At 36.7% G+C, this 26,211-nt stretch overlaps 1 protein-coding gene across 2 annotated transcripts in view; it reads right to left on the bottom strand.

The window, feature by feature from the left end:
* LOC117317307 (RNA-binding region-containing protein 3-like) overlaps positions 1-26,198 on the bottom strand; it is a 34,009-nt gene extending 7,811 nt beyond the window's left edge. The window contains exons 1-12 of one of the 2 annotated variants that reach the window (XM_033872092.1): positions 26,125-26,198; positions 14,451-14,594; positions 13,687-13,734; positions 12,845-12,951; positions 12,388-12,489; positions 10,631-10,742; positions 9,904-9,972; positions 9,124-9,218; positions 6,099-6,358; positions 3,221-3,276; positions 979-1,084; positions 452-546 (exon numbers count right to left, since the gene is read on the bottom strand). In XM_033872092.1, the coding sequence (XP_033727983.1) occupies positions 452-546; positions 979-1,084; positions 3,221-3,276; positions 6,099-6,358; positions 9,124-9,218; positions 9,904-9,972; positions 10,631-10,742; positions 12,388-12,489; positions 12,845-12,951; positions 13,687-13,734; positions 14,451-14,594; positions 26,125-26,127 (1,197 nt within the window). In that variant the 5' untranslated portion in view covers positions 26,128-26,198. Of the gene's footprint in view, positions 1-451; positions 547-978; positions 1,085-3,220; positions 3,277-6,098; positions 6,359-9,123; positions 9,219-9,903; positions 9,973-10,630; positions 10,743-12,387; positions 12,490-12,844; positions 12,952-13,686; positions 13,735-14,450; positions 14,595-14,896; positions 15,004-26,124 lie in introns of those variants that run through there. The other variant, XM_033872093.1, reaches the window with a different exon arrangement.
* Between the last annotated feature and the right edge of the window lie 13 nt (positions 26,199-26,211).

Here is a 26,211-nt window from a genome sequence, read left to right as displayed (position 1 = left end):
TTGTTGTGTGTGTACCATATGTACCGTCTAGTTTGCCCCGACATATTCCAGGGGTACAGAGAGTATAAGGTAATGTGATCTGTAGAGAATGGAGGATGAATACATAGAGGATATCTAACAGTGTCTTCAGTATTTAAATATAAAAAAAATATTTCACGAGTGTGGCTAATATTTTGATATTTTTCACGAGTGCATATTTGGTATTACTGAAGATACTGTTAGATATTCTGTTAATTACATTACCGGGTCAGGTTTACCTTTTCCCCAATATCTCTTGTAAGCAGCATTTGAATTAGTTAAATCCGAAAAAGTGATATTTTTCATTTAGTGAAAAATATCACCTCAAATTTATAGAATGAATAATTTTCAATATTTCATTGGTAAAAATGTAATAAAATGATTAATGATGCCGTGATCTAGTGTTTGTTGATGTCAGCCTCTTGGTCAGTACCTGTTCTGTGGTGTGTTTTGCCAGGTTTTTGATGTAGAGCCTTGTGGTAGGTTCACCAGCATCATATCGCTTAAACACAGAGAAATTCTTCATCTCTGTAATAAAAAAATGCAATAAAAATATTATTACTCCATTGCTTCCCTGAAATCAGTGTTACAATGTCTGGTATATGAATTTTCTATGCACACACGTGTACAGGCCCGTTTACCAAACAGATCTCTGGTATTTTGTCATGATAATTTTACAATCATGAAAGAAGTATAAGTTTATTATCTAATTATGAAATTACGTTATTTAGAATAATTATTAAATGTTTATTTTCAGAAGATTTTTTTCAAAAATACTATTTAAAACACCTCCTAATTTAAACAACTTATTAATTTTTGCAGAAGCATGAATATATGAGTGCATTATGACAACCTCATTTGATACCACTAATTTGACATCACAACTGCATGACCAAGCCTATATGTCCATCATCCTACTGCACCATGTTATTGAACTCTAACATTACAATAGGGGCTTACCACTGGTTGAGATGCGGCCTTTCTGTAGCTGTTCAGTTGTAAGGAAGAGGCTGGGGTCTATTGTATAAGGAAGATTCGAGTCTTTCATCTCTATTTCTTCACTGGGCTGAAACAGTACAATTACTTACAATAACCAGGGTCAAGTGAGTACAGGTGTGAAGGGGATACCAACAGCCAAGGTCATATGAGGATGGACGTTTAGGGGGGACATCAATAACCAGGGTCATATGAGGATGGATGTTAAGGGGGACATCAATAATCAGGGTCATATGAGGATGCATGTCTAGGGGGACAGCAACAACCATTGTCATATGAAGATGAGTGCCTAGGTAAATAACAGCTAGGGTCATATGAGGATGTATGTTTAGGCAAAAGGGGGACACCTAATCCAGGGTCAAGTGAGGACAGGTGTGTAGGGGACACTAACGGTCAAGGTCATATGAGGATGCATGTCTAGGGGGACAGCAACAGCTACGGTCATATGAAGACGAGTATCTACGGAGATAACAGCCAGGGCCATATGAAGACAGGTGTCCAGGAAGATACCAACAGCCGAGTATGAGGACAGATGCCAAGCAGAAACAGAAGAAAACAATGCACAGAATGAAAGGAACAGACAGGAAAGAAAGGAAAGGACAAGAAAGAGCACAAGGTAAAGATACCAAGTGATGCAATGGGAAGCAACTTATCTGTTCTGGTCGCATTCTGGACACATTCCTAGAATGAAATATTTTACCCAGGGTCTAATTCCAAGATCACTTACAATGAATGTTTTTACATGACCCCTAATGAAATATTTTACCCCAGGGTCCCAGTGGTTTGATACATTCCTGTGACACAGAATGAAATATCTAACCATAGGGTCTGACTATTCCAACAATGTTAGAAGTTTTACACGGCAAGATACTTTTGACAGGAGCCGTGTAACCTCTAACTGCCAATAGCTAATTTTCGCGATGCTGATGATGAAATTTTCAAAGTTCGTATTTTGAAAAAATATAGCATGTCAACTTACATTTAAATGATCAGCAGGGTCCAATATATATTCCTTTCCATAATTCCATGATTAAATGAGAAGAATTTTGTAGCAAACACACAAACATGAAGTTTTCTTCTTCCGAAACGAAGCAGAGCTCAAGCAGACAATACTGCTGGTAGTGAAAGTATAAATACCACATGATTTGTCGGTTAATACAAAAATAGATTAGAAGCTATGTCCTACCAGCGGAATACAACAAAATCTGTATTATTTCGTTTCGTTTGAAATACCCTAGACTTTTTTGTACCAACCTATAGGCAGCCATTTTAAAACTGGCCAGAAAAGTGCTACAACGAGATGGACTTGTATTTTATGTGTTCTATACCGGAGTATACTATATATTTGTGTCTGTGACATATATTTGGGACATATATTGCATAAATGGTGCATAGACAATATTGTTGTAATGACCTGTCAACCACTTAAGTGTTTTTTTCAAGCATATTTCGTTGCGCCTGGATTTCAAGCGCAAGCTATATCAAAGAATTAGTGCTTGGGAAATAAGAGGTCGCAGTCGGCAAAATCATATCCGATAGAAAAAGAGCCGACCACCGGCCTCTTATGTTATAGGAGTAAGGGTCTGACCTAACTATTACCTAAATCACAGGGGCTTGACATATAGATGTATTCCTATATATGTATATGTAGCTATGACCAAGGATGAATTATTCAAACCTAAAGTCTGATACACCCTGAGGAAAAATACTTCATTCTCATGGGTAAAAGAATGTATCAAACCCCTGTGTACTGGTCTCTAACCTAAACTCAACATGTAGCTGGAAATATCAGGATTTATTCTAGGCCTTTCCTATTATGTGCCCGAACAAAATAAATCGAAGAAACAATCCCCGATAAGTTCACAAAAGAATCTTTTCTATCAATTTACTGCAAGTAAACTGGAATTACACATTGTTATGTTATAGAAGTAAGGGTCTGACCTAACTATTACTTAAATCACAGGGGCTTGACATATAGATCTTTTTCTGAATGTACATCAATCTGAAGGTGTGACAAAGAATTCTCAGAGATTCTCAGATGTCTAACCCGACGCTCCCAAGATTTACTTGTTACACTCTAGCTCAATAAAAGAGAAAGATTATATTATCTTTCCATTTTTTTTTTAAATTCTGTATATTATTTCAATACAATACAGTGAAAAGAGAAGAAAAGTCATTGGTGGAGTGATTGTGTTACACACTATACCTTCTCTGATGGAACTATCTTTCCAAATCCACTTCCTTCCTCTTTCTGGTCAGCTTCTGAAAGGGTTAAAACATTTCTTTGATCAATGGTACAGTTATTGTATCAAATCTACAAAAATAAGGATCAATTTACATCAGTAACAAGAATTCCACGGAAGGGGACATGTCGCCTGTGCAGTAATTATAGCTAGGAGATGAATTAAAAAAAAATAAACAGCTTGGATATTCATTGTATCTATTGTGTAAGTGTAATTTGTATGATTTGCCGGATGGATTACCATGCAATGAATGAACTCACCAATGATACTAACAGTGCATTCCTCTTAATATCATGTTGCATTTGTCAGACAGAAATATGATATTAACAGGTATGTGACATTAGGAGAAACATGTTTTTTCCACTAAATCTAGTGCATTCCCATCTCCATAACTAAAAGTAAGCTATTCAATGTACATATATGAAGATGTTTCAATCTCTGCAAATCAAAAGAAGTTTCATGCAAATAAGTGATTTCCATACAGAAACCAATAAGCACTATATGAAGTTTTAGGTTGATTGACCCAAAGGGAACTGGACAGATTTTCTATTTATTTACAGTGGCCTTGACCTTCGAACTACAAACCTGAAAAGCACTTCCAAGCAACCAGTTTTGATAAGGAAGCACTATACAAAGTTTGAGTTTGATTGGCCAAAGGGAACTAAAGTTATTGCACGGAAAACATTGTGCGGGCGACAACGCTGACTCCACCAACATAGTGATACCTATAGGTCGCCTTTTTCAGGCGACACAAAAATTCTCTCATTTTCCTTTTTTCATCAAACAAATACATAATTAATTTTTACCCAATACTAAAGTATTGCTGTCCAGTGTTGAATTACTATTATCATATATATACAGTACTGTAAACACACTTAATTTGACACACAAATTTTAGTGCAAACCAAATTATAACAAATTAGTGGAATAATGAATTAGTGCACCAACAATAATTGTCATAGAAACAAAAGTAGATATACTACAACAATTAGTACAGTCAGAATTTAGTGGAATGCTTTCAGTGCGAAAATTGCTAAAATAAGATTACCGCCAAAATACTTACTGATCAGTAGTTACCATAGGTAACAATTCTGCTGAATACATTTACTATAACCCAAAGTAAATCCACATTACTGAGTCACTACGATTTCATTATACTGATACTTGATGTATCTAGACTCTAATAATATGTCCTAATTAAATGTTGAAATTTAATAATAACCTAGATGTATCGCCTGTTGTTCATTTTTGCAAACAAACTATTTGTCTGTTTTTCAATATCTTGCTGGTATCTACCCTTATTTCATGAATGAACACCTACAGTCAAACTGTTTGGACTGGGATCATTGAAAACGGTTTTGGTGATTAATCCTGAACGGTAATCAGATAATTAATTTATTGTTATTATTGAAAAATACAATTACAGTCGAACCCGGTTATATTGAAATGCTCGGGGAATGGAAAAATACTTCAAATTAACCGGTTTTCAATATAACCGGGATCCAGCCTTTTGCCGATGATATTTCAGTAAACAACACACCATTGTTCAATATAGTTGATTTTACTTAGTCAGTATTTACAATCGGTTCCAAAATGATAATAGTTTAACAGTTTATTAAAAATAATGTTAAGTTCGACGGGAGAAGTCTTCGACTGTTGCTTATTTTTGTTTATGTTGAGTTCGCGGACACACGTGAGAACAGTTTCCGGTACATCCGGGCTACTTTCCAAGAAACTACTGTGTGAAATCGGACATGTGCGTCGATGATAGATGGATTTTCACAAATTGTTTGAGGGTCGTTGTCAATATTACTGTTCTGGTTACGTTGTTATCATTTTCTGTCGAATCCCTAAGAATGGCCTCGTCATTTGTAATTGTCTCGCGTGTAGTTATATGAGAGTCAATTTCAATGTATATACAATGCATGTAGCAGAAGCCAAAATAAGCTGTGTCCCTCAAGGTATATTCGTAAACAAATACAGATTCATGCTCATAACGAACGCATTTAATGATTAAAAGTCACAATTTATTTGTATTGCGTAAATCAGAATTTCATTTTTACCTATCTATTGATCGGACGCACGTACCGTAACGGCCGGTAATTATATAATCTAAGCCAGTCGTGGCGACTTTCAATTTAAGCGATACATAAACAATGGTTTAGCATTGCCAGGGGCAATAATTTCCTTTCAAATAAAGCGATATTTCAAATAAACCGATTTCAAAATAACCGATGAAACAATACAAAGACAAAGAAGGCATTTGGACGGGGATTTTATTTCACTTCAAATTAAACGATATTTCAATATATCCGATTTCAAATTAAGTGGGTTCGACTGTATTATATAATATTTACACTTCCACAAGTTTCTATGTCATAGTGTATTAAGTGTAAATATTACAACGTATCATAATAATTGTATTTTGAACAGAAACACTATATGAAGCAACAAGTATGCTGGGTATTGCTAAAGCAATACATGCCCCTACTTACCCCCGCTAAAAATAATAACAGTGACCTTGACCAATAACCCCTGAAACTCATCTTTAGTCTGTAACTACACATACTGAAGTCACATACTAATTTTCACTAATATAACATGAATCTTGGCTGAGAAAAGTGAGGAAAACTGAGTGGATGGACGGACCGCCGGACGGACAGATGAGGAGGAAACCTCCAATCGGTTTCACCAGTAGGGGACAAAAAATGTGTATTGATAGCGCTATAATCACCATGTCCTATCTCATTCAATATAGATTAAATGCACTAACACAAGGTCAAGACAACAGTCATAGTCTATATCTTCTACCACAATTTGAATGTCAATTAATGTACCAACCATTTCCTTTATCAGGCATATCCTCGTCTCCGAGTGGCTGCACAGGATTGGGTTTGACAGCTTCTGGAATTTTTAGTTGAATCTTCTTAACTCCAGTCTGATTTGTTTGTTCAAACACGTCCTTTGCTGACAAAACTGGACCAGTGGGGATTTGCCGTTGGGGTTCCTTCTCCAGAACTAGTCGTGGAACTTTCCTTGGTCTAGAGGATTTGGCTGTGATTGGACTAGGTCTTTTTGAAGCTCGTTCACCAAATATAGATCTAAATAATTATAAATCGTAAATATTTGAAGAAGAACAAATTCAAAAAGGTCACAAAAATCTGAAAAATAAATATTTGATATTAAAATGCTTTATGCTGATCAATCAAGACAGAATACTCAATACAATTTTTAAAAAGATAAGAATAAAAAAAAAAGTGTAAGACTTTTGTGGATCTCTGTGTGGGTTAGGGGAAAGGTCGATACTTAGTTGTGGTGGAGGGGTTTGGAGGAGTATAGATAGTTTTGGTGGAGGGGTTAGGGGGGAGGGTAGATACTTAGTTGTGGTGGAGGGGTTTGGAGGAGTATAGATAGTTTTGGTGGAGGGGTTAGGGGGGAGGTCGATACTTAGTTGGGGTGGAGGGGTTTGGAGGAGTATATAGTTTTGGTGGAGGGGTTAGGGGGGAGGTCGATACTTAGTTGTGGTGGGGGGTTTGGAGGAGTATAGATAGTTTTGGTGGAGGGGTTAGGGGGGAGGTAGATACTTAGTTGTGGTGGAGGGGTTTGGAGGAGTATAGGTAGTTTTGGTGGAGGGGTTAGGGGGGAGGTCGATACTTAGTTGGGGTGGAGGGGTTTGGAGGAGTATAGATAGTTTTGGTGGAGGGGTTTGGAGGAGTATAGATAGTTTTGGTGGAGGGGTTAGGGGGGAGGTCGATACTTAGTTGGGGTGGAGGGGGTTGGAGGAGTATAGGTAGTTTTGGTGGAGGGGTTTGGAGGAGTATATAGTTTTGGTGGAGGGGTTAGGGGGGAGGTCGATACTTAGTTGTGGTGGAGGGGTTTGGAGGAGTATATAGTTTTGGTGGAGGGGTTAGGGGGGGAGGTAGATACTTAGGTGGGTGGGGGGGGTTTGGAGGAGTATAGATAGTTTTGGTGGAGGGGTTAGGGGGGAGGTAGATACTTAGTTGTGGTGAGGGGTTTTGGAGGAGTTAGGTAGTTTTGGTGGAGGGGTTAGGGGGGGAGGTTCGATACTTAGTTGGGGTGGAGGGGTTTGGAGGAGTATAGATAGTTTTGGTGGAGGGGTTTGGAGGAGTATAGATAGTTTTGGTGGAGGGGTTAGGGGGGGAGGTCGATACTTAGTTGGGGTGGAGGGGTTTGGAGGAGTATAGGTAGTTTTGGTGGAGGGGTTTGGAGGAGTATATAGTTTTGGTGGAGGGGTTAGGGGGGGAGGTCGATACTTAGTTGGGGTGGAGGGGTTTGGAGGAGTATATAGTTTTGGTGGAGGGGTTTGGAGGAGTATATACTTAGTTTGGGGGTGGAGGGGTTTGGAGGAGTATAGGTAGTTTGGTGGAGGGGTTTGGAGGAGTATATAGTTTTGGTGGAGGGGGTTAGGGGGGAGGTCGATACTTAGTTGTGGTGGAGGGGTTTGGAGGAGTATATAGTTTTGATGGAGGGGTTTGGAGGAGTATAGATAGTTTTGATGGAGGGGTTAGGGGGGAGGTAGATACTTAGTTGGGGTGGAGGGGTTTGGAGGAGTATATAGTTTTGGTGGAGGGGTTAGGGGGGAGGTCGATACTTAGTTGGGGTGGAGGGGTTTGGAGGAGTATATAGCTTTGGTGGAGGGGTTAGGGGGGAGGTAGATACTTAGTTGTGGTGGAGGGGTTTGGAGGAGTATAGATAGTTTTGGTGGAGGGGTTAGGGGGGAGGTCGATACTTAGTTGGGGTGGAGGGGTTTGGAGGAGTATATAGTTTTGGTGGAGGGGTTAGGGGGGAGGTAGATACTTAGTTGGGGTGGAGGGGTTTGGAGGAGTATAGATAGTTTTGGTGGAGGGGTTAGGGGGGAGGTCGATACTTAGTTGGGGTGGAGGGGTTTGGAGGAGTATAGATAGTTTTGGTGGAGGGGTTCGGGGGGAGGTCGATACTTAGTTGTGGTGGAGGGGTTTGGAGGAGTATAGATAGTTTTGGTGGAGGGGTTCGGGGGGAGGTCGATACTTAGTTGTGGTGGAGGGGTTTGGAGGAGTATAGATAGTTTTGGTGGAGGGGTTAGGGGGGAGGTCGATACTTAGTTGGGGTGGAGGGGTTTGGAGGAGTATAGATAGTTTTGGTGGAGGGGTTAGGGGGGAGGTCGATACTTAGTTGGGGTGGAGGGGTTTGGAGGAGTATAGATAGTTTTGGTGGAGGGGTTAGGGGGGGAGGTAGATACTTAGTTGGGGTGGAGGGGTTTGGAGGAGTATATAGTTTTGGTGGAGGGGTTAGGGGGGAGGTAGATACTTAGTTGGGGTGGAGGGGTTTGGAGGAGTATAGATAGTTTTGGTGGAGGGGGTAATGAGAAGGGTAGGTAAATGGTTTTGGTGGATGAGTTTGGAGAAGGGAAGATAGTTTTGGAGGAGGGTGTTATATAGGGGAGGGGTAGGTAAATAGTTTTGTTGGAGGGTATGGAGAAGGGTAGGTAGATAAGTTTGGTGTAGGGGTATGAAGATAGGTTTGGTGGAGAAGGTTCAGGGGGTAGGTAGACAGTTTTGGTGGACAGGATTCGAAGAAGGATCGGTATATAGTTTTTGTGGAGGGAGTTTGGGAAACGGTAGGTAGATAGTTTTTGTGGAGGGGGTTTGGGAAACGGTAGGTAGACAGTTTTTGTGGAGGGGGTTTGGGAAAGGGTAGGTAAATAGTTTTTGTGGAGGGGGTTTGGGAAACGGTAGGTAGATAGTTTTTGTGGAGGGAGTTTGGGAAGGGGTAAGCAGTTTGGTGGACAAGGTTAGGAGATGAGTGGGTAGTTTTTCGGAGTTGGTTAGACTGACATCCCTGTGTTGTACCATACACCCTTAACTACCTCTGTGTATCCTCCTCACTCTCTACTTCAGACTCCTCAGAACTTGCCTCCTTCACATGCTCCGGCTCCTGAGGCTGAAATGGCTGCTCATAGGCCTGAGAAACCAAAGAATAATTCAATAAAATCTATACTGTTGACATTTTTACTTTTTAAAGTAGGAACCTGCAAAATGAGGTTTCCAGAAAGAGATGTTTCATAAAAACAGCAGTAATGTCTGGGCATGACTACCATAATCAACATATTTCTTGTAGGCAGAAAATACATTTGATAATGCTTGGATTTTACAACACTACCAGTATGTAATTAAAGGTTTCACATATAACAGTAATTATTCTTGTTAGTCAGAATGGGTCTTCTTGATGTGGAAGTAGAGCAGATTTAAAAAAAAAAAAAAATTGTAGGTAAACACACATATCTTATTTCCCCCAGCAAAGATAAATGGGTTGCCAGGGTTGGGGAGCCCTGGGGACAGCCTCTAGCACATGGACACATGTCACAGGCAGGTAACTCTAAAACGTTTTACTTTCCATAATTAGTAAATGTTGAGAAATCAACCTGAAATACCCCAGTAAATATAATGTTGAGTGCAATTTTTCACCTTTTTACCCAATCACCAAGAGTAATACTGAAGATCCAGTAAACATATTCAATACATGTTCCCTTCTGGTCCCTATGTAAGTAAAATGTTCTGGTTAACTGATGAGGTATTGAAGAGCTTACAATAGGTAAAGTTTCAAATCAGCTAGGCATTACTATAAAGGAGATACATTACATCATTACCAGAGGGGGTTGAGCTGTGAGAGGCCCGAATGGGGAAGGAAGGTTCATCTTGTTCATTAAATGTAGAACCTGAAACAAAACAATATGAAAAATCAGTTTTTGAATTATACACTCCAGTCCTCAATCAAAATCCAAAGAATTCGTCATTACTCCAAAATAAAAAGATCTTAATGTAAAAAAGCATTTTGGTCATTAACTTCCATCTAGGCAAAATCCATGTGATTATTTTGTTAGATAATGACCATTTATACAAAGAAATGCTACACTAAATTTCATTATTTTAGCCGATTGAATATTAATATATTAAGTAATTAAATGAAGAAATATGTATATTAATGATTAATCATCAATTAAAACTTGAGGAAAGTGGCCACAACATTAATTATAATATCAATTCTAACCTGGACATACAACTTGGGGAAAGCGGCCACAACGTTAACTGTAATATCAATTCTTACCTGGACATATAACTTGGGGAAAGAGGCCACAGCGTTAACTGTTAATTCTTACCTGGACATACAACTTGGGGAAAGCGGCCACAGCGTTCGCTATATTGAATTCTTACCTGGACATACAACTTGGGGAAAGCGGCCACAGCGTTCGCTATATTGAATTCTTACCTGGACATATAACTTGGGGAAAGCGGCCACAGCGTTAACTGTTAATTCTTACCTGGACATACAACTTGGGGAAAGCGGCCACAGCGTTCGCTATATTGAATTCTTACCTGGACATACAACTTGGGGAAAGCGGCCACAGCGTTCGCTATATTGCTGATGACTGACATGTTGGGAGGAGGATAAAGGTAGTACAGCCGAGGATTTCTTGGATAATCCAGACTGGAAAAGAGTAAAGACAGATTGAAGCTATCATCTTACACAGCACTTCCAATCTAATTAAAATCATCTGTTCGAGGCACCATCAGGTGCTTGACATAACTTGTACAGCAAACAAAGCCATAAACGGATGATTATAATCTGATTACAATACTCTTTGATAATATAACTCCCAAATTAGTATTTAAGATATGTCAAATATTTGTAATATGTAAATTGTTTTAAAATAAAACAACATCAGCAGGCCTAGGGGTTATATAGATACATTCTAATACACATGTTTAACAAATGCTGTATGGGATGAACTGTTCATAATCACTTTCAACATTTTGATAAGAAGTTAATTAGGTGACCAGTTAGTTTGATTTCTTAAGTGTTGACTGATCATGAGAGTCAAGTGCAGCATTTGATAATATGAAAGTTCATAAATTATTTGTCTTTTATCTCTTTGTCTTTTATAGGGTAAACCTGTACATTTTACAATGATGTATACCCATGAAACACATCCAAAGGATCCCTCACCATACCATGGGGATTACAATAGCTCAGTAAGTCAGAGCCTCGACCTGTTTATGCTCTGTAACCTCAGGTAAAGATCTGAGGTGTGTGGTTCAACACTCCCTACCCGTGTGGGTTTGTGTTTCTCTAGAAGATGAGAACGGACCGGTCTGTACGGATTTGGTTGTGTCGTATGGCAAAACACTTTAACCTTGTTTAATCATTGTTCTGGATGTCATTCAATACGCCTTCTGCATGTTGCTCCATAATCATAAAGTAGCCACAAGCTATCTACACTACAAGGAGATCCACCTCAAAATTACCCTGGCTGTTCACGGTGTGATGAACCCAACAAACAAAGCCAAGAATACCTTAGGGTATACCAAGACAAGTAGTCTAGGATTGAACAAGTATACACCACTGAAGGTCTCACACAACTAAATTAGCCAATCAGCTGGTGTTTCACCTGAACCAAATCCCTGAGGAAAATGTGCTTCTTAGGTTCGTAGCTGTTTTCCTGGGTAAATAACATATGAAATGGGTTCTTTCTACATAAGAGAATAAAGAGTAGGGTCTTGAGATTTGGAAGATCAAAAATATACACTCCTACTGAAAATAGAATGACGTAAGATTCGAGATGTAAAAAGGTGGGAATTTCCCAGTGCACTGTAAATGTCAGGGTTACTGTAAACATGGAAATTTTGATAGCGAAAATTTCCCCCACGCGTATTATTTGGACACCAATTGGCGTAATCTTGAACATAAAATGGGTGGATCGACAGCAAAAATTTCCCCAAGCGTATAGTTTGCACATCAAAATCGCGAAATTAACCTCTCGTGAAAATAACGATGTTTACAGTACTGTCTTTTGAGTACCCGTGTGCTCTTATATGCCATTAAACCTATACAATAACAGCATTATTTCGATAGAAAAAACTTCAAACTTTAATTTGATATAAATTTCACATCATTTGAACTTCAAACGAGTGAATGAAGGGATGGGGTCACTAGTAATAACATATAGTAAATTATTTAGTTGTGCGAGTGCTGAAGATACAACGATCCTTGCTCTACAACCCCTTCCAAGTTTCTTATTAGTGACTGACAGACATGGTGGTTATTACAGACCATATTAACTGTGACAGCTCACCTCCATTTAGTGAAGGTCTTGTCAGTTGACGGAAGGGGAGTCTGTAAAACATCATCCTTCACATCTTCATTTTCTTCAGTTTTTTCTTCCTTCACTTCCTTTCTGTGGGTGGATAAATCATTAAGATATTTTATAAAATAGCATGGTAAGGCTGTGAAAATAATGCACATTAGCTTTATGTTACACAAATCCAACTATTTTAATTGATTATTTCAATATTTGCCATATAAACTTTGTTTCAAAAATTAACTGAAATATTAATCAATAAGGCATTTTTTTTGTCATACAAAATACAATCTTAGCAGGTCAAAACAGATCTGGTCTCTCTCACTTTATATTGATATCTCACAAATAAAATATACAAACAAGTTATAGATTACTGTAACAATTTGTATGTCCTTATAAATAATTGTAAAAAAAATATAAAAAATGATAATATAATATTATAAATACATACATCTTGTCGTGCAGAACTGATGGGAAATTCTTTCTCTGGTTTTCTTTTGCAAATTCTACAACCAGCTTGCTTCCTAAAACCTCTAGCTGATGTAGATGTGATAGAGCCTTCGTGAGATACAGAAAGAGTCATCATCAGAAGGCTACAGTAACTATTAATCATGGATCTTATAGGTTTTTATATAAAGATATGCAGTAATATATAAAGTAATATGATCTTAGTGATAACACCTTACTTATTTAATTTTGTGATCAATTCTGGTGGAAAAATTTAATGGACTCATAGACCATACACACATTATTCCTATAATTATTATCAATATACATGTATAATATATTTCATAGTGATAGGCACATGTTCTGTTTAATATTAATTATATCGATATAAATATATATAATTATATACATTTGTAGAAAACTATAAAAAGTTTTTAACAAAGATGATATGGTTATCACTTTCTTTTTCAGGCAATCATGATGATAAAAGTATGAAACTGCCCGAGGATGGTTAACCTGGTAGTCTAAATATTAAATGTTGTAATAATTGTTAAATTTCACTCGGCTGATATTTTGTAGTTGTACCAGTTGGACCTAGTTCATATAGGTATTAAATTTCATGTAGCCATGCCTAATGTAAACATACATATATCTCACGTGTATAGATTAATATTTGCTGGGTACTTTTTTGTGTGACGTACTATATAACGAAATTAAATTCTATGCAAATATTACCAACTTTACAGCATATCAGCAGTTTACTTTTTCACTTCTTTATGATAATACCAGGTATTTTACAGTTTTGTTTTTAATATGGATATCTATTGACTGGTTTGAAGTGCTTACCTGTTTTGCTCTAGCATGGTCCCTAAAAGTGGCGAAAGCAGTATATTTCTACAAGGAAAAGATATGTGTCCTATGTAAAATGTATCAATTAACACACATCATCTATATAGTTATGTTATTTAAAGTACACCACTTATTTCTATTATTTCATTCGTTTGATCCCACCACCATATGGTAATTGATCCCACCACCATATGGTAATTGATCCCACCATCATATGGTAATTGATCCCACCATCATATGGTAATTGATCCCACCACCATATGGTAATTGCATAAAATTAAAATACATACATAAAGCAGCAGAAAGGTTTGGAATTTGATGCTTTATCATTCACCTTTTTTTCTGTTATGGCATAAAAGTAAATTCAAATGTGTAAGTATACCATTTGAAACAGAAGAGGGAAAATTTAACGATTAGACCAGGACTCAAACTCGGGACTTCTGAACTCTAGACGGAGGCTCTAACCATTTGAGCTACTTCCATTGGTCACTGATGTTCCGCCTTATTCAAGTTCTGCTACATTTCTCCCTCCTTCATCAAAGTCTTTGACCTCAAAGACATACATGTTATTTCCTGTCATTTCACATTACGATGATATAGCTTAACAACCGATTGGGGCCAAGAATTGTATCTAGGTCAAATAGAGTGTATGTCATGTCCTCAAAATGGGAACAGGGATGGTGACAATAATTTAAACCACACCAGCTTTTGTTTGAAACACAATCACTATTATATAATGACTTATCATTGTTACTACATACCAATCTCCCTCTATTACCCATCACCTTGACACTCTCTGCTCCAAAATGTCCCAGAAAATCTTCCCTCTGTGCTGGGCTGAGCTCCCCAGGCAGGTGACGTACAAAGAGTGTGTCCATTGAATTATCTGTAACGCTTTTTCTTTCCTGCAAATGGAACACGTTTTTAAGGCATTTCTGTTTTGTCAACATGGCAAAATTATATTTCTAAACCTTATTATCAGGTTAATTGTTTTTCTTTGGCCATATATAGCTTTAAATTCTTTCTTTAATTAAGCTTCATGATTTTTTTTATCATTCAATTAATACATAATCAATATCTAATTATCAATTTTGATATAATTATTCATATTTATGCATATATACATGTAGCTACAGAGAAGCAACCAGCTGAGGTCAACAAACTCTATTATTTCAACTTGTCCTGTCCGACACGTAGAGTTGCTTACCTACTTGTCCTGAGCAAAAAATTGCCGGTCCCCAATTGTAAGTTTAAGGTATTTTGTTGAAAAAAACATAAATAAAAACCCAATATTTAAACATCTGAAAAATAATAACATTATTATTTGCAAGTAAATATAACTCCCTTCCCCGTCTATCTCCTCTATGTCTATATTTCTCGCTATTGCTTTCAAACTCTTTATTTGAAAGCTTCTTTCTTTTCGTTATTGCACTTTCGTTGTCCGGCGACATTACCTCATGCTTGCTTGAATTGTACTTTAATTTATGTACATCCAGGTAAGGTCAGTGCTTTGGAATGAGAAGTGTTTTATTTCATTTTCTGAGTCTAACTTGTCCGAAGATGATTTTTTAATTGTCTCCGGCAATTGGACGAGTTTGCAACAACAAGTTTACTTGTGACCTTGTAGTAGTTGAGGTGACTATATTTTGTGACATTAGTGAATACATACTGAAGGATCTACCTGTAACATGGGCATTTATGGAGGAGTGGGACTATATATATACATGTAGCCATATGCACCTACAGCTTTTGACAGGTAGCTAAATTTAGTGCCTTTTCGTGATCACTTAGAACACACTTATAGGTAGTTCACACAAAGGATTGTCGCCTCAGCTACTACAAGGTCATCACAAGTAAAACAAAACAGTATTTAGTTTTAAAAAAAGGCTAATTGTATTTTAATTGTGGTGTTGATAATTATATCCGACAGTGATTGTTATTTTGGACTATGGAGTGGAAAATATATTGTTGCTTCATCTGTAGCTGTGCACAAATAAGACACATCTAAATCGTTAATTAAATAAATTAGGTAATTAAATCACAGGTGCCTGACTCGTTTTATAAAATAATAACATATAGAGTACATATATGTACTCTATATGTTATTATTTTATAAAACGAGTCAGGCACCTGTGATTAAATGACAAAAAATGTCACGAAAGTGTGAATGTTATGAAGAAAAAAAAGCTATCATCATTAATGGTAAAAAAGTGCAAATGGTTCAGAAATGAGGCCATTTCGACAAACAGAAACGCCTTAATAATTAGACCACAGAAAATTAAACACATACAGTCAATATCCATTTAAATACTCTACTGATAAACAAGACAACCCCTCACTAGGGATTAGAAATGTGTAATTTTCCTCGCCCCAGTGTAGATTTTGAACACATTCCACTAAAAATCACACAAGGTTTTTGTTATTCACACACGTTCGCTAAAAATCACACAAATTTTCATAATTCACATAGGTTCCCTAAAAATCACACAACGTCGGTAAACATCACAGTGGCCCGGTAAAATTCACACAGATCATGGCACGGCTGTGTACCATGCATGTATTCGGCACACCTGAGCAGGGCATCCATAAACCCGAGACCTCGGTTCAATGACGCAGCAAAATTTAATTTGACGCACGATTTTTGCATGCCGTGCTTCACATTTTGACCACCACTGTAATTAGTCTATCTGTTGTCCAATACCCAGGCTCAACAAAGGGTTTATTTGCTATGGTCAGTGACACTAATTAGTAGAATTCCCCTAGGGGTCAATTAAAACAGCCACTCAACTGTGACTAATCCAACTGCCGCTGCCGATTGCCATGGGGCACAGGTGAAGTATACACTGTACCTACCTGTAGGCCTAGCGGCCGATCTGCTCTTTGTTCTAAGCAATCACATTTTAATAATTTAAATAAGTAAGCTATAGTAGATTCCGATCCCAACAAATAAATGTAACATATGTTTGTGTTAACTTTAAATCATGTATACACAAGAATGAGATCGTAAGTAGGCCTAGTTTGCAGCATGCCAAAACAGGCGGCAGCCATTTTGTTGTTAACCTGAATAACCTTACATGTGCATGACCTCTGCAGTGCATTTGACAGGATGGGAAGCGTAAATCATTCCTGTTACATTTTGGCGGCAAATATGAAAACAGGATTAGCATATACAAATAAAACCCCTAGAGGCTGAGCAGATTAAAAATAAAAAAATTAAAAGATGCTTTTACAAATTATGCTTAACCCATGTAAGACATTTAATCACAATTTCAGGAAGAAAACTGTGATACAAGTTTTATTTGTTAAAAGGTTTACAAAAAATCTATTTCAGTAATAATTCAAATAAAACAAAAAATAATTAAGTTTTAATTGTACTTTATTCACCAAAAAATATATAATTAAAAGAAAAGTTTCATTTTTTTAAATACTTTTATTTATCTATAAAAACGAATACTATTTACGTGATGGTAAGTATATTTGTTGATTAAAAATATGTGCTTGTGTCAGAATTATTAAACATCTCACCAAAATATTTAATGGCGTTTGTTATTATTATTATTTGTTATTATTTTTTATTATTATTTTCCCATTGAAGACATGGATGCGAAGAAAATGTCTATTATAGTTACGTATTGCAGTTCCGTATAGGTAAGTGGATTTGTGGCTTCAATGAAACGTGTTAACTCAAAATCATAATATTGACCATCTATTGAAACATACATACATGTACCATATAATTATTAAACGTTTCACGCAAAGATGTAACAGTGTTTGTTTTCTATTACCATAGAAAAATTACATTTGCTGCAGCGACGTATCGGTAAGTGGCAGCCACGTCACGGGTGAGCGCGTTCACCTGTGTGTAATCACGCGTGTAGCGAGAATGTGACCTTGACGATCGGCAAGTAAACTTGTGAACACACTGTGATCTGGCTGAATCAAAGCTCTGACAATTAAATGTGTATCAACTGATTTATGATAGTTTTTCGTTTTCATTTCTTTTCACGTTGATGGGACATTGATGTGTTGATTGATAGATTAAAAGTATCCTGTAGAACAATATGAATCCCCTGTGACAGATAGGCCTACATACCACGGAATTATTAAATGTCGCTCGCAAAGTTGTGTTATGGTGTTTCTTTATATTTTTACTGGAGATAACTGTTCGTGATCGGCATGTGTCGGGACACACGCACACAGATCGTGAGCATCAAAACTGTTGCGTACGAAATGACAGGAATCTAGTTTTGTACGTTACATCTTGCTTAAGTTGTAATTACTGGATTATCCTATTTGTTTTGCACGACTATCCGCGCAGTCTTTGATGACCTTTCATCTTCAGTAGATGGAACATTGTTCCTTACTCTGAAGTTGCTAGTCGATTTTAGCCCTGCTAATATTTGAGTTCAGGAAAAATTGATCGACCGTACACGTGCTGATTTTGTATCAAAGGTGAAGGCCGCGGTCAGTGTTTATCGGCTGCATGATCATGCATTCCCACGATCTTTTAAACAGGATAAAAACATCCCGCATATCATTGTTACTATTGCATCGTCGTATTCAGAATTTAGGCATATATAAATAAATCAATGACGGACAAGTATTTTTTCTGTGCATTTTTCGATGAAAGATATGTAATTTATCGTTTACTTTTTCCTTTTTTTTTGTCGGCGGCCATGTGTATCAAAACAGAACACATATTGGTTTGTAGACTAAAACGTACACATTTTTTCTTAATTATGTATACCTGAACGTTTTACTTCACCCGTGCACCGGTATAAACAAAGGGATGATGTGCGACCGACAGCCGGGACCTAACAATAGGCTCTGGTAACACCGCTACGGCTGATCGGTCACACTCGGTCAATCAGGCGAGGTCAGCAAATTTTACCTGAGACAGCATGACGCCTCGATGTTCGACACAAAAATGGAAATTTTGGTATAGAGTCTAGTTTAGAAGGGGGAACCACAAAATATATTCAACACAACCGCAGTTTTTGATTCAACAGTGTTTGAATCATTCATGCTTAATTAACCTAAGATAAAGAAGGAAAAAATCGGGACCGAACAAAACGTTCGACTCATTCGATGTATTCGATTCAACCGTGTTAGACACAATCGAGTTTGGCTGCTACGATCACTGACTAGATGCTTTTTAATCATATAAGTAGAGGGTCTGAAAATTTTCCGGCGATTTAATTTTCAAGATTAACATTAAGTATTTCTTTATGACTAAATATTTTTTTTTTTTTGTAGGTACCAAGTCTGAGGTTACAACAATGAAACTGCATACGACACACGCGACAAGACAGAAATGTCTTTGATAAGCAAATGATTATTGTTGTATATATCGGCTCTTTTTTAGCATGCACAGATCACTGGAATCAATATTTGTGTCGTGTGTAAGTAATTTGGTATGTATTTGAATTTAGCCCTTTACATGTGTCAGATATTTCAGTACAGTTTAAATATTTCCTTATGGATGTATATGTGAACGTCTTTCATTTTGTTTTGTTAACATGCTATTCTTTCTTTAGGTCAATGATGTTATGTATCGGAACAAAATCACTGGTAATGTATGACTCAACCTATGGTCTTGAAGAAAAGACAGGTCAATTGTCTTGGCTGGAAGAGCAAGTGTCAGCTGTCAATCAAGTTCACGTATCATTTTTATAGTCTTTTACATAATCCTACAGAAAATAACAATACATTTTTTTTCATTAGGACTTGGTTCAAAAATCATTTGAGAAATATACACACCATTCCATCTTCTTCGTTCTCCTGTTGATCTCGTCACAAGATCGCCTCTGGTGGCGACATTTGTCACTTTTCTTCCAGTACTGTGAAGTAGCAGCATGCTCAACGATAATTCTGTTAATATCTATGAGGTGGTAACTTTTACTTCGTTTCACACGTCATGGGTTGGAAAGTGTCTGTTAGTAACGACGTAGCGAGACGACATCGACTTAACTACACTACCTTATTGTGAACCACTTCTCGTCCAATCGTTTCAGTTTTGGATCTGTGAAAAGCTGAATTAATTCCACATGCACTAATTAGTTTTTGTTGTTTTTTTAAGCAAATTATTTTGAGCAAAACTGAAATTAAATGCTGGATACATTTACATTGCCTGTGATCAAGTTCAATATCAAAGGATTTTGAAAAAAAAAAATAAACTACATATATACGTATATATAACATCAATTAGCAGACCTGATATGATTGTCTTAAGTGTAGCAGTAGTGGAAGTCACGCCTTCACGGCTCAGTGCACAACTACAAAAGAGCACACTAGGTCAGTCTTCAAACCAGTGGTGTCTCCAATCCCTGTCATACAGTTGGCAGTATTCAAGCCTCTCGTGGACCCCGCCGTCCCTCGTGTCTCTGTGCGCTAACGTTTCTGATATCCCCTAAAAAGGGTGGCGGGTGGTTATTTGATAATACGTTTAGATGTATCTGAATTACCCAGTGTAAGGATATCACAGAATTAGATTTTAGTCGTTTAAAAAAATCCACTGACTTCAGATCGGCAGGTTGATAGCTTGGCATACTGAGATATTTTGAATCCATTTTTTGTTGATGATTCTTCGTATTTCTGAATGATATAAATGTAATTGAATGGAATGAATAATAACCCTACCTATGTTGTAAGACGACATGGCTATTTTAAGGCTTAATAACATCAGATCAGAGGGACTAGACGAGTTGCCATATGATCCAGAATGAAAACTCTATCTCAGTGTCCGAAAAACCATTTAGTAATCTAAACTTTATTTATTTTACAACAATCAAGAAACATGTTATTGCCACCCAAACTCGATCACTTACACTTCGAATTACATGTATATGCTTTATAAGTATCGGAGCCTTTGTTTAATTTCTCATTCATAGGAACGTGTCAAAATCCTGTGTCCTATTTGTGAGTTTGGATTCCGTGCCAGTGTCAGTTATATAGTCTTATATTAGCTTGTAGCCATACAGAGTGGTTTGTATAAATGACATGTATCGGGCGTCTGACGTTGAAAGACGGATTTGTATTTTGTAGCATTATACATTGTAATCTACCAGTATATAAAATTATCCCTATACTCCCGTGATGTCTTGTCTATTTCAAGTCAAGATCATTACAGTCGACTTCTCTTATATATTATATACATGGAACGTCTAATCACAATAAATTACAAATTCGAAGAGGCTTATCTAATAGTCTTAAGCTAAGAATCGTTCAGTTACCAACAAAGGTAAGGTGATTTGACGTATGTGGTTTCCAATGGAAAGGCTCTGGTGATCGAACGAGTAAGGTTATTTGAATAGGCCAGAGTATCAAACAGACTTTATTGTCTAAGATTGATCAGTATTAGAATTTATGTACTTATGTACAAAGTCCATCTGTAAGGAAGGGACTGACAGTACAGTACATTTTAAGAGTGTATGGTGATTTGAGATATCCATCACATCCGGAAATGTAAATAAAAATGTGCAAAAAAAAAAAAAAACGTCATTTGTATGTCATTTTTCCGTGTATGTAGATTATTATATTGAAGTAATTAGGTGCGTCCAATCATAGCTATGACGACCCCTGTTTTAATATCACTGTCTTGAGCTACTAATACTCTTGTATTTTGTCATGAAAATGATGGTTGTCTTTGATTTTTAGTTCTTATCACATTTAAATTGCGTCTATATTTGATCTGGTCTAATGAATGATGAAGAGGCTTATCTAATAGCCGTAAGCTAAGACCCGTTCAGTTACCAACTAAGGTAAGGTGATTTGACTTGTATGGTTTCTACTAGAAGGTGTGAAAATTTACCTGTGCTGATGACATTGGTCCTCTCGGCCTTGGTCCCTCAGTCGATGATTGGGGATGAAATTGTCCAGATTTCCACTTACCTCGAAGTTCATAAGAATATTTCAGGACGAAACAAACCTCATAATAAACAGGACTATGTTTTTCATGAGAAAATTCAGCATGATGCTAATATTCGTAGCATAAATATGAAGTGGAATTTAAAGAAATACCCCGGAAAACTTGGTATGAATATTATTGACATTTCAGTTGCATGGAGCAGTATACTCGACTCCTTCCACATACTTTCAGAGCTGGGTACAGGTATTTTTGCATGTGTTTAAAATCATTAATTGTATGCAGAAAGTGTTACTATATTCTACACATGTAAAAAGGCATAATTATTGCAGAACATGAATCCCGGAAACTTCCTTTTACAAATGAACATTTTTTTACGTATTTTGCAATTGTTTCGTAATAAATTTTGCAAATAACCATAAACCTCGGACAGTTCGAATCGGCGGACAGTTCTAAAACGTTTTTTTTTTTTTAAATACAAACAACATTTTTCTATATATTGATAGTTCGAACATTAATCGTTTATATTTAATCCATTTCCCCCCCGACAAACTCCATTGAAAGCTCGCAGGGAACGGCAACGAGAAAAGGAAAACTGCATAGACTTTGACCAACAGACACGTTTTAAGGATAATGGGTCATATGCGTGATGATTGCAGTACGTCTTGCAGAAAAAACATGAGTTGATGTCACGGATTTTAGCAAGTTTTCAATTTTTTTTTAAATGTGTAAAAGCAACTTTTAGACCCCCAAAATGTATTTGTAACACGCGATCAGTACGACGCTGAAAGTCAAACTAAAAAAATCGTACGTGTATTGTCATATACGATGTTCTCTTAACATTTTTATTGTTTAATTACGAACAAACCTCCATTCATTATTGTCAATCAAGGCGTTATCTGTACACCTGTGCCCCTCACACTAGATAGGACAGGCCCCGCGGGGTGTCCCGGTAAAGTTGAAAGGATCGGTCGCCCGGTCGTCCCAATGTAGCAGCGAGTAATTTTGAGTGTCAAATAAGCTTGCTAGATATTGGAACTGATTAATAACTTTTTAAACGAAAAATAATACTTGAAATAACATGTATTTTTTAAAACATATCATTTCAATATTTTTACAACATACATTATATATATGACTTACAAATTCATGTTTTAAATTCACATTATTTTTAGATGTCTTTTTAGTAATTGGATGAACCAGAGACATACATACTAAATAAGTATAAAGTATAAAGGTCTCTTAATGAACATAGATAGATTTGATAATACTTTAATATTGCATAATGATAATAATTCTTTAATTTATGATTAGATGGGTTACATGTGAACTAGGCATATACTTTTTACGAATTTGACTGACGTATATATTTGAACATAAAAATAAATCATGAAACTCGCATCCAACCCCAGTAAAACATAGCGGACAAATTCCATTTTCACGAGACGTTTCGGTCCATCGCCCTGTCTCGAATGAAAAAAAAATTTATTGGCAACATGCACCATTAAAGATGAGCCCGCCCAACCCGTAAAAATCCACTACCAGTTTCAGTATCTGAAGTAAAATATACATACAGTAAAAAATATACTTTAACTACAATAAATGAAGAAATAAACAATAAAGATCAGATCACATTTTCGTCGCAGATAACCTCAAATTCGTACCCCTCATTGAATCAGTCAGGATGTAACCTGCAAAATAAATAAATCACGTTATGTACACTTATGACACTGTTATATATTATAGCAGCCAGATTGTTGAGCACACAAAAATATCAATTAAGTTTGAGTTGTAGTTAAGCACCAAATATAACGCAAGACGACCATTATTTTTTTTTATTGTCTGAAGTTCTGCGGACACAGCGCCATCTACTGAAGGTGAAAGGTCATCAAGGACGACACGGATAGTCCGTGCCCGTGTCGTCGTGATTAGTCTACTAATACACACAAAAAAGTCAAATATGATTTTCCAGTATAAGGCCCACAATTCAGCAAGATATAACGTACAAAACTACTCCCAACAATGTTAGAGGTTTTACACGGCGAGATACTTTTGACAGGCGCCGTGTAACAGTCGGCAAAATAATATCCGATAGAAAAAGAGCCGACCAGCGGCCTCTTATGTTTTAGGAGTAGTACAAAACTAGATCTGCCAAGATTCATGTGTCACTTCGTACGTAACAAATTTGGTGCTTTCGATCTGTGTACGTGTGTCCCGACACATGCCGATCACGAACAGTTATCTCCAGTAAAAATACTGTATAAAGAAACAACATAACACAACTTTGCGAGAGACATTTAATAATTCCGTGGTATTGTTCTACAGGATACTTTTAATCTATTAATCAACACATCAATGTCCCCGGCTAAACGTGAAAAAAAAAAGAAAACAAACACTACCATAAATCAGTTGATACACATTTAATTGTCAGAGCTTTGATTCAGCCAGATCACAGTGTTCACAAGTTTACTTGCCGATCGTCAAGGTCACATTCTCGCTACACGCGTGATTACACACAGGCGAACGCGCTCACCCGTGACGTGGCTGCCACTTACCGATACGTCGCTGCAGCAAATGTAATTTTTCTATGGTAATAGAAAACAAACACTGTTACATCTTTGCGTGAAACGTTTAATAATTATATGGTACATGTATGTATGTTTCAATAGATGGTCAATATTATGATTTTGAGTTAACACGTTTCATTGAAGCCACAAATCCACTTACCTATACGGAACTGCAATACGTAACTATAATAGACATTTTCTTCGCATCCATGTCTTCAATGGGAAAATAATAATAAAAAATAATAACAAATAATAATAATAACAAACGCCATTAAATATTTTGGTGAGATGTTTAATAATTCTGACACAAGCACATATTTTTAATCAACAAATATACTTACCATCACGTAAATAGTACGTAGATTTTCTTAATTCTCAGATCTATGGAAACGAAAAGAAACACAATAAACAGTTAATTGTATATTTAATCATCTGTTTATTTTGTACACAGCTGATTGGCAGTTACAATAGGTCTGTATAGCTAATTAATCTGCCGAGGTCAGGGCACCAGTAGGATTAAAATCTCAAGAGTCAGTGACTCTCAGCTATGAAATCCTGAGAGTCAAAATATGAAATTGTAAACTTAACGGTTATTGGTTTCCAAATGTAAACAGATAAATGTGTCATTTTTTAAATTATAATCAAATTGAATAATTTCAAAAAAATTAAGTTCATTTTAATTTATTTTCCAATATTTGTTTTTATAGATAAATAAAAGTATTTAAAAAAATGAAACTTTTCTTTTAATTATATATTTTTTGGTGAATAAAGTACAATTAAAACTTAATTATTTTTTGTTTTATTTGAATTATTACTGAAATAGATTTTTTGTAAACCTTTTAACAAATAAAACTTGTATCACAGTTTTCTTCCTGAAATTGTGATTAAATGGGTTACATGGGTTAAGCATAATTTGTAAAAGCATCTTTTTATTTTTTTATTTTTAATCTGCTCAGCCTCTAGGGGTTTTATTTGTATATGCTAATCCTGTTTCATATTTGCCGCCAAAATGTAACAGGAATGATTTACGCTTCCCATCCTGTCAAATGCACTACAGAGGTCATGCACATGTAAGGTTATTCAGGTTAACAACAAAATGGCTGCCGCCTGTTTTGGCATGCTGCAAACTAGGCCTACTTACGATCTCATTCTTGTGTATACATGATTTAAAGTTAACACAAACATATGTTACATTTATTTGTTGGGATCGGAATCTACTATAGCTTACTTATTTAAATTATTAAAATGTGATTGCTTAGAACAAAGAGCAGATCGGCCGCTAGGCCTACAGGTAGGTACAGTGTATACTTCACCTGTGCCCCATGGCAATCGGCAGCGGCAGTTGGATTAGTCACAGTTGAGTGGCTGTTTTAATTGACCCCTAGGGGAATTCTACTAATTAGTGTCACTGACCATAGCAAATAAACCCTTTGTTGAGCCTGGGTATTGGACAACAGATAGACTAATTACAGTGGTGGTCAAAATGTGAAGCACGGCATGCAAAAATCGTGCGTCAAATTAAATTTTGCTGCGTCATTGAACCGAGGTCTCGGGTTTATGGATGCCCTGCTCAGGTGTGCCGAATGCATGCATGGTACACAGCCGTGCCATGATCTGTGTGAATTTTACCGGGCCACTGTGATGTTTACCGACGTTGTGTGATTTTTAGGGAACCTATGTGAATTATGAAAATTTGTGTGATTTTTAGCGAACGTGTGTGAATAACAAAAACCTTGTGTGATTTTTAGTGGAATGTGTTCAAAATCTACACTGGGGCGAGGAAAATTACACATTTCTAATCCCTAGTGCCTCTTCCCCAGAAACATTGAACACATGACTTGTGTGCGAGAGGGAAACGTTTGACATGCAAGTCGATCGCTAGGGGTCCGTAATTTTCTGTGGGTATTCTGCAGACAAATCCTGCTGATTTTCAAAATATGGGTTCGGCTTCATGACCGAGTTTGTAAGTAGAAAACTTAAATCACAACGGTTCTCAAAGCATACCATTCCTACTCGTTCAAAACTTGAAGTGTTTACTTGTAAATGATCCAGATCAGTATTCGTCTTTTCAGCTAAACGTTAACAGACAGA

The sequence above is a fragment of the Pecten maximus genome, chromosome 19 (assembly GCF_902652985.1).
Source record: "Pecten maximus chromosome 19, xPecMax1.1, whole genome shotgun sequence".
Taxonomy (NCBI): Eukaryota; Metazoa; Mollusca; class Bivalvia; order Pectinida; family Pectinidae; genus Pecten; species Pecten maximus.
The sequence above is the reverse complement of the archived record's forward strand: the minus strand, read 5'-3'. Positions and strand labels throughout refer to the sequence as shown.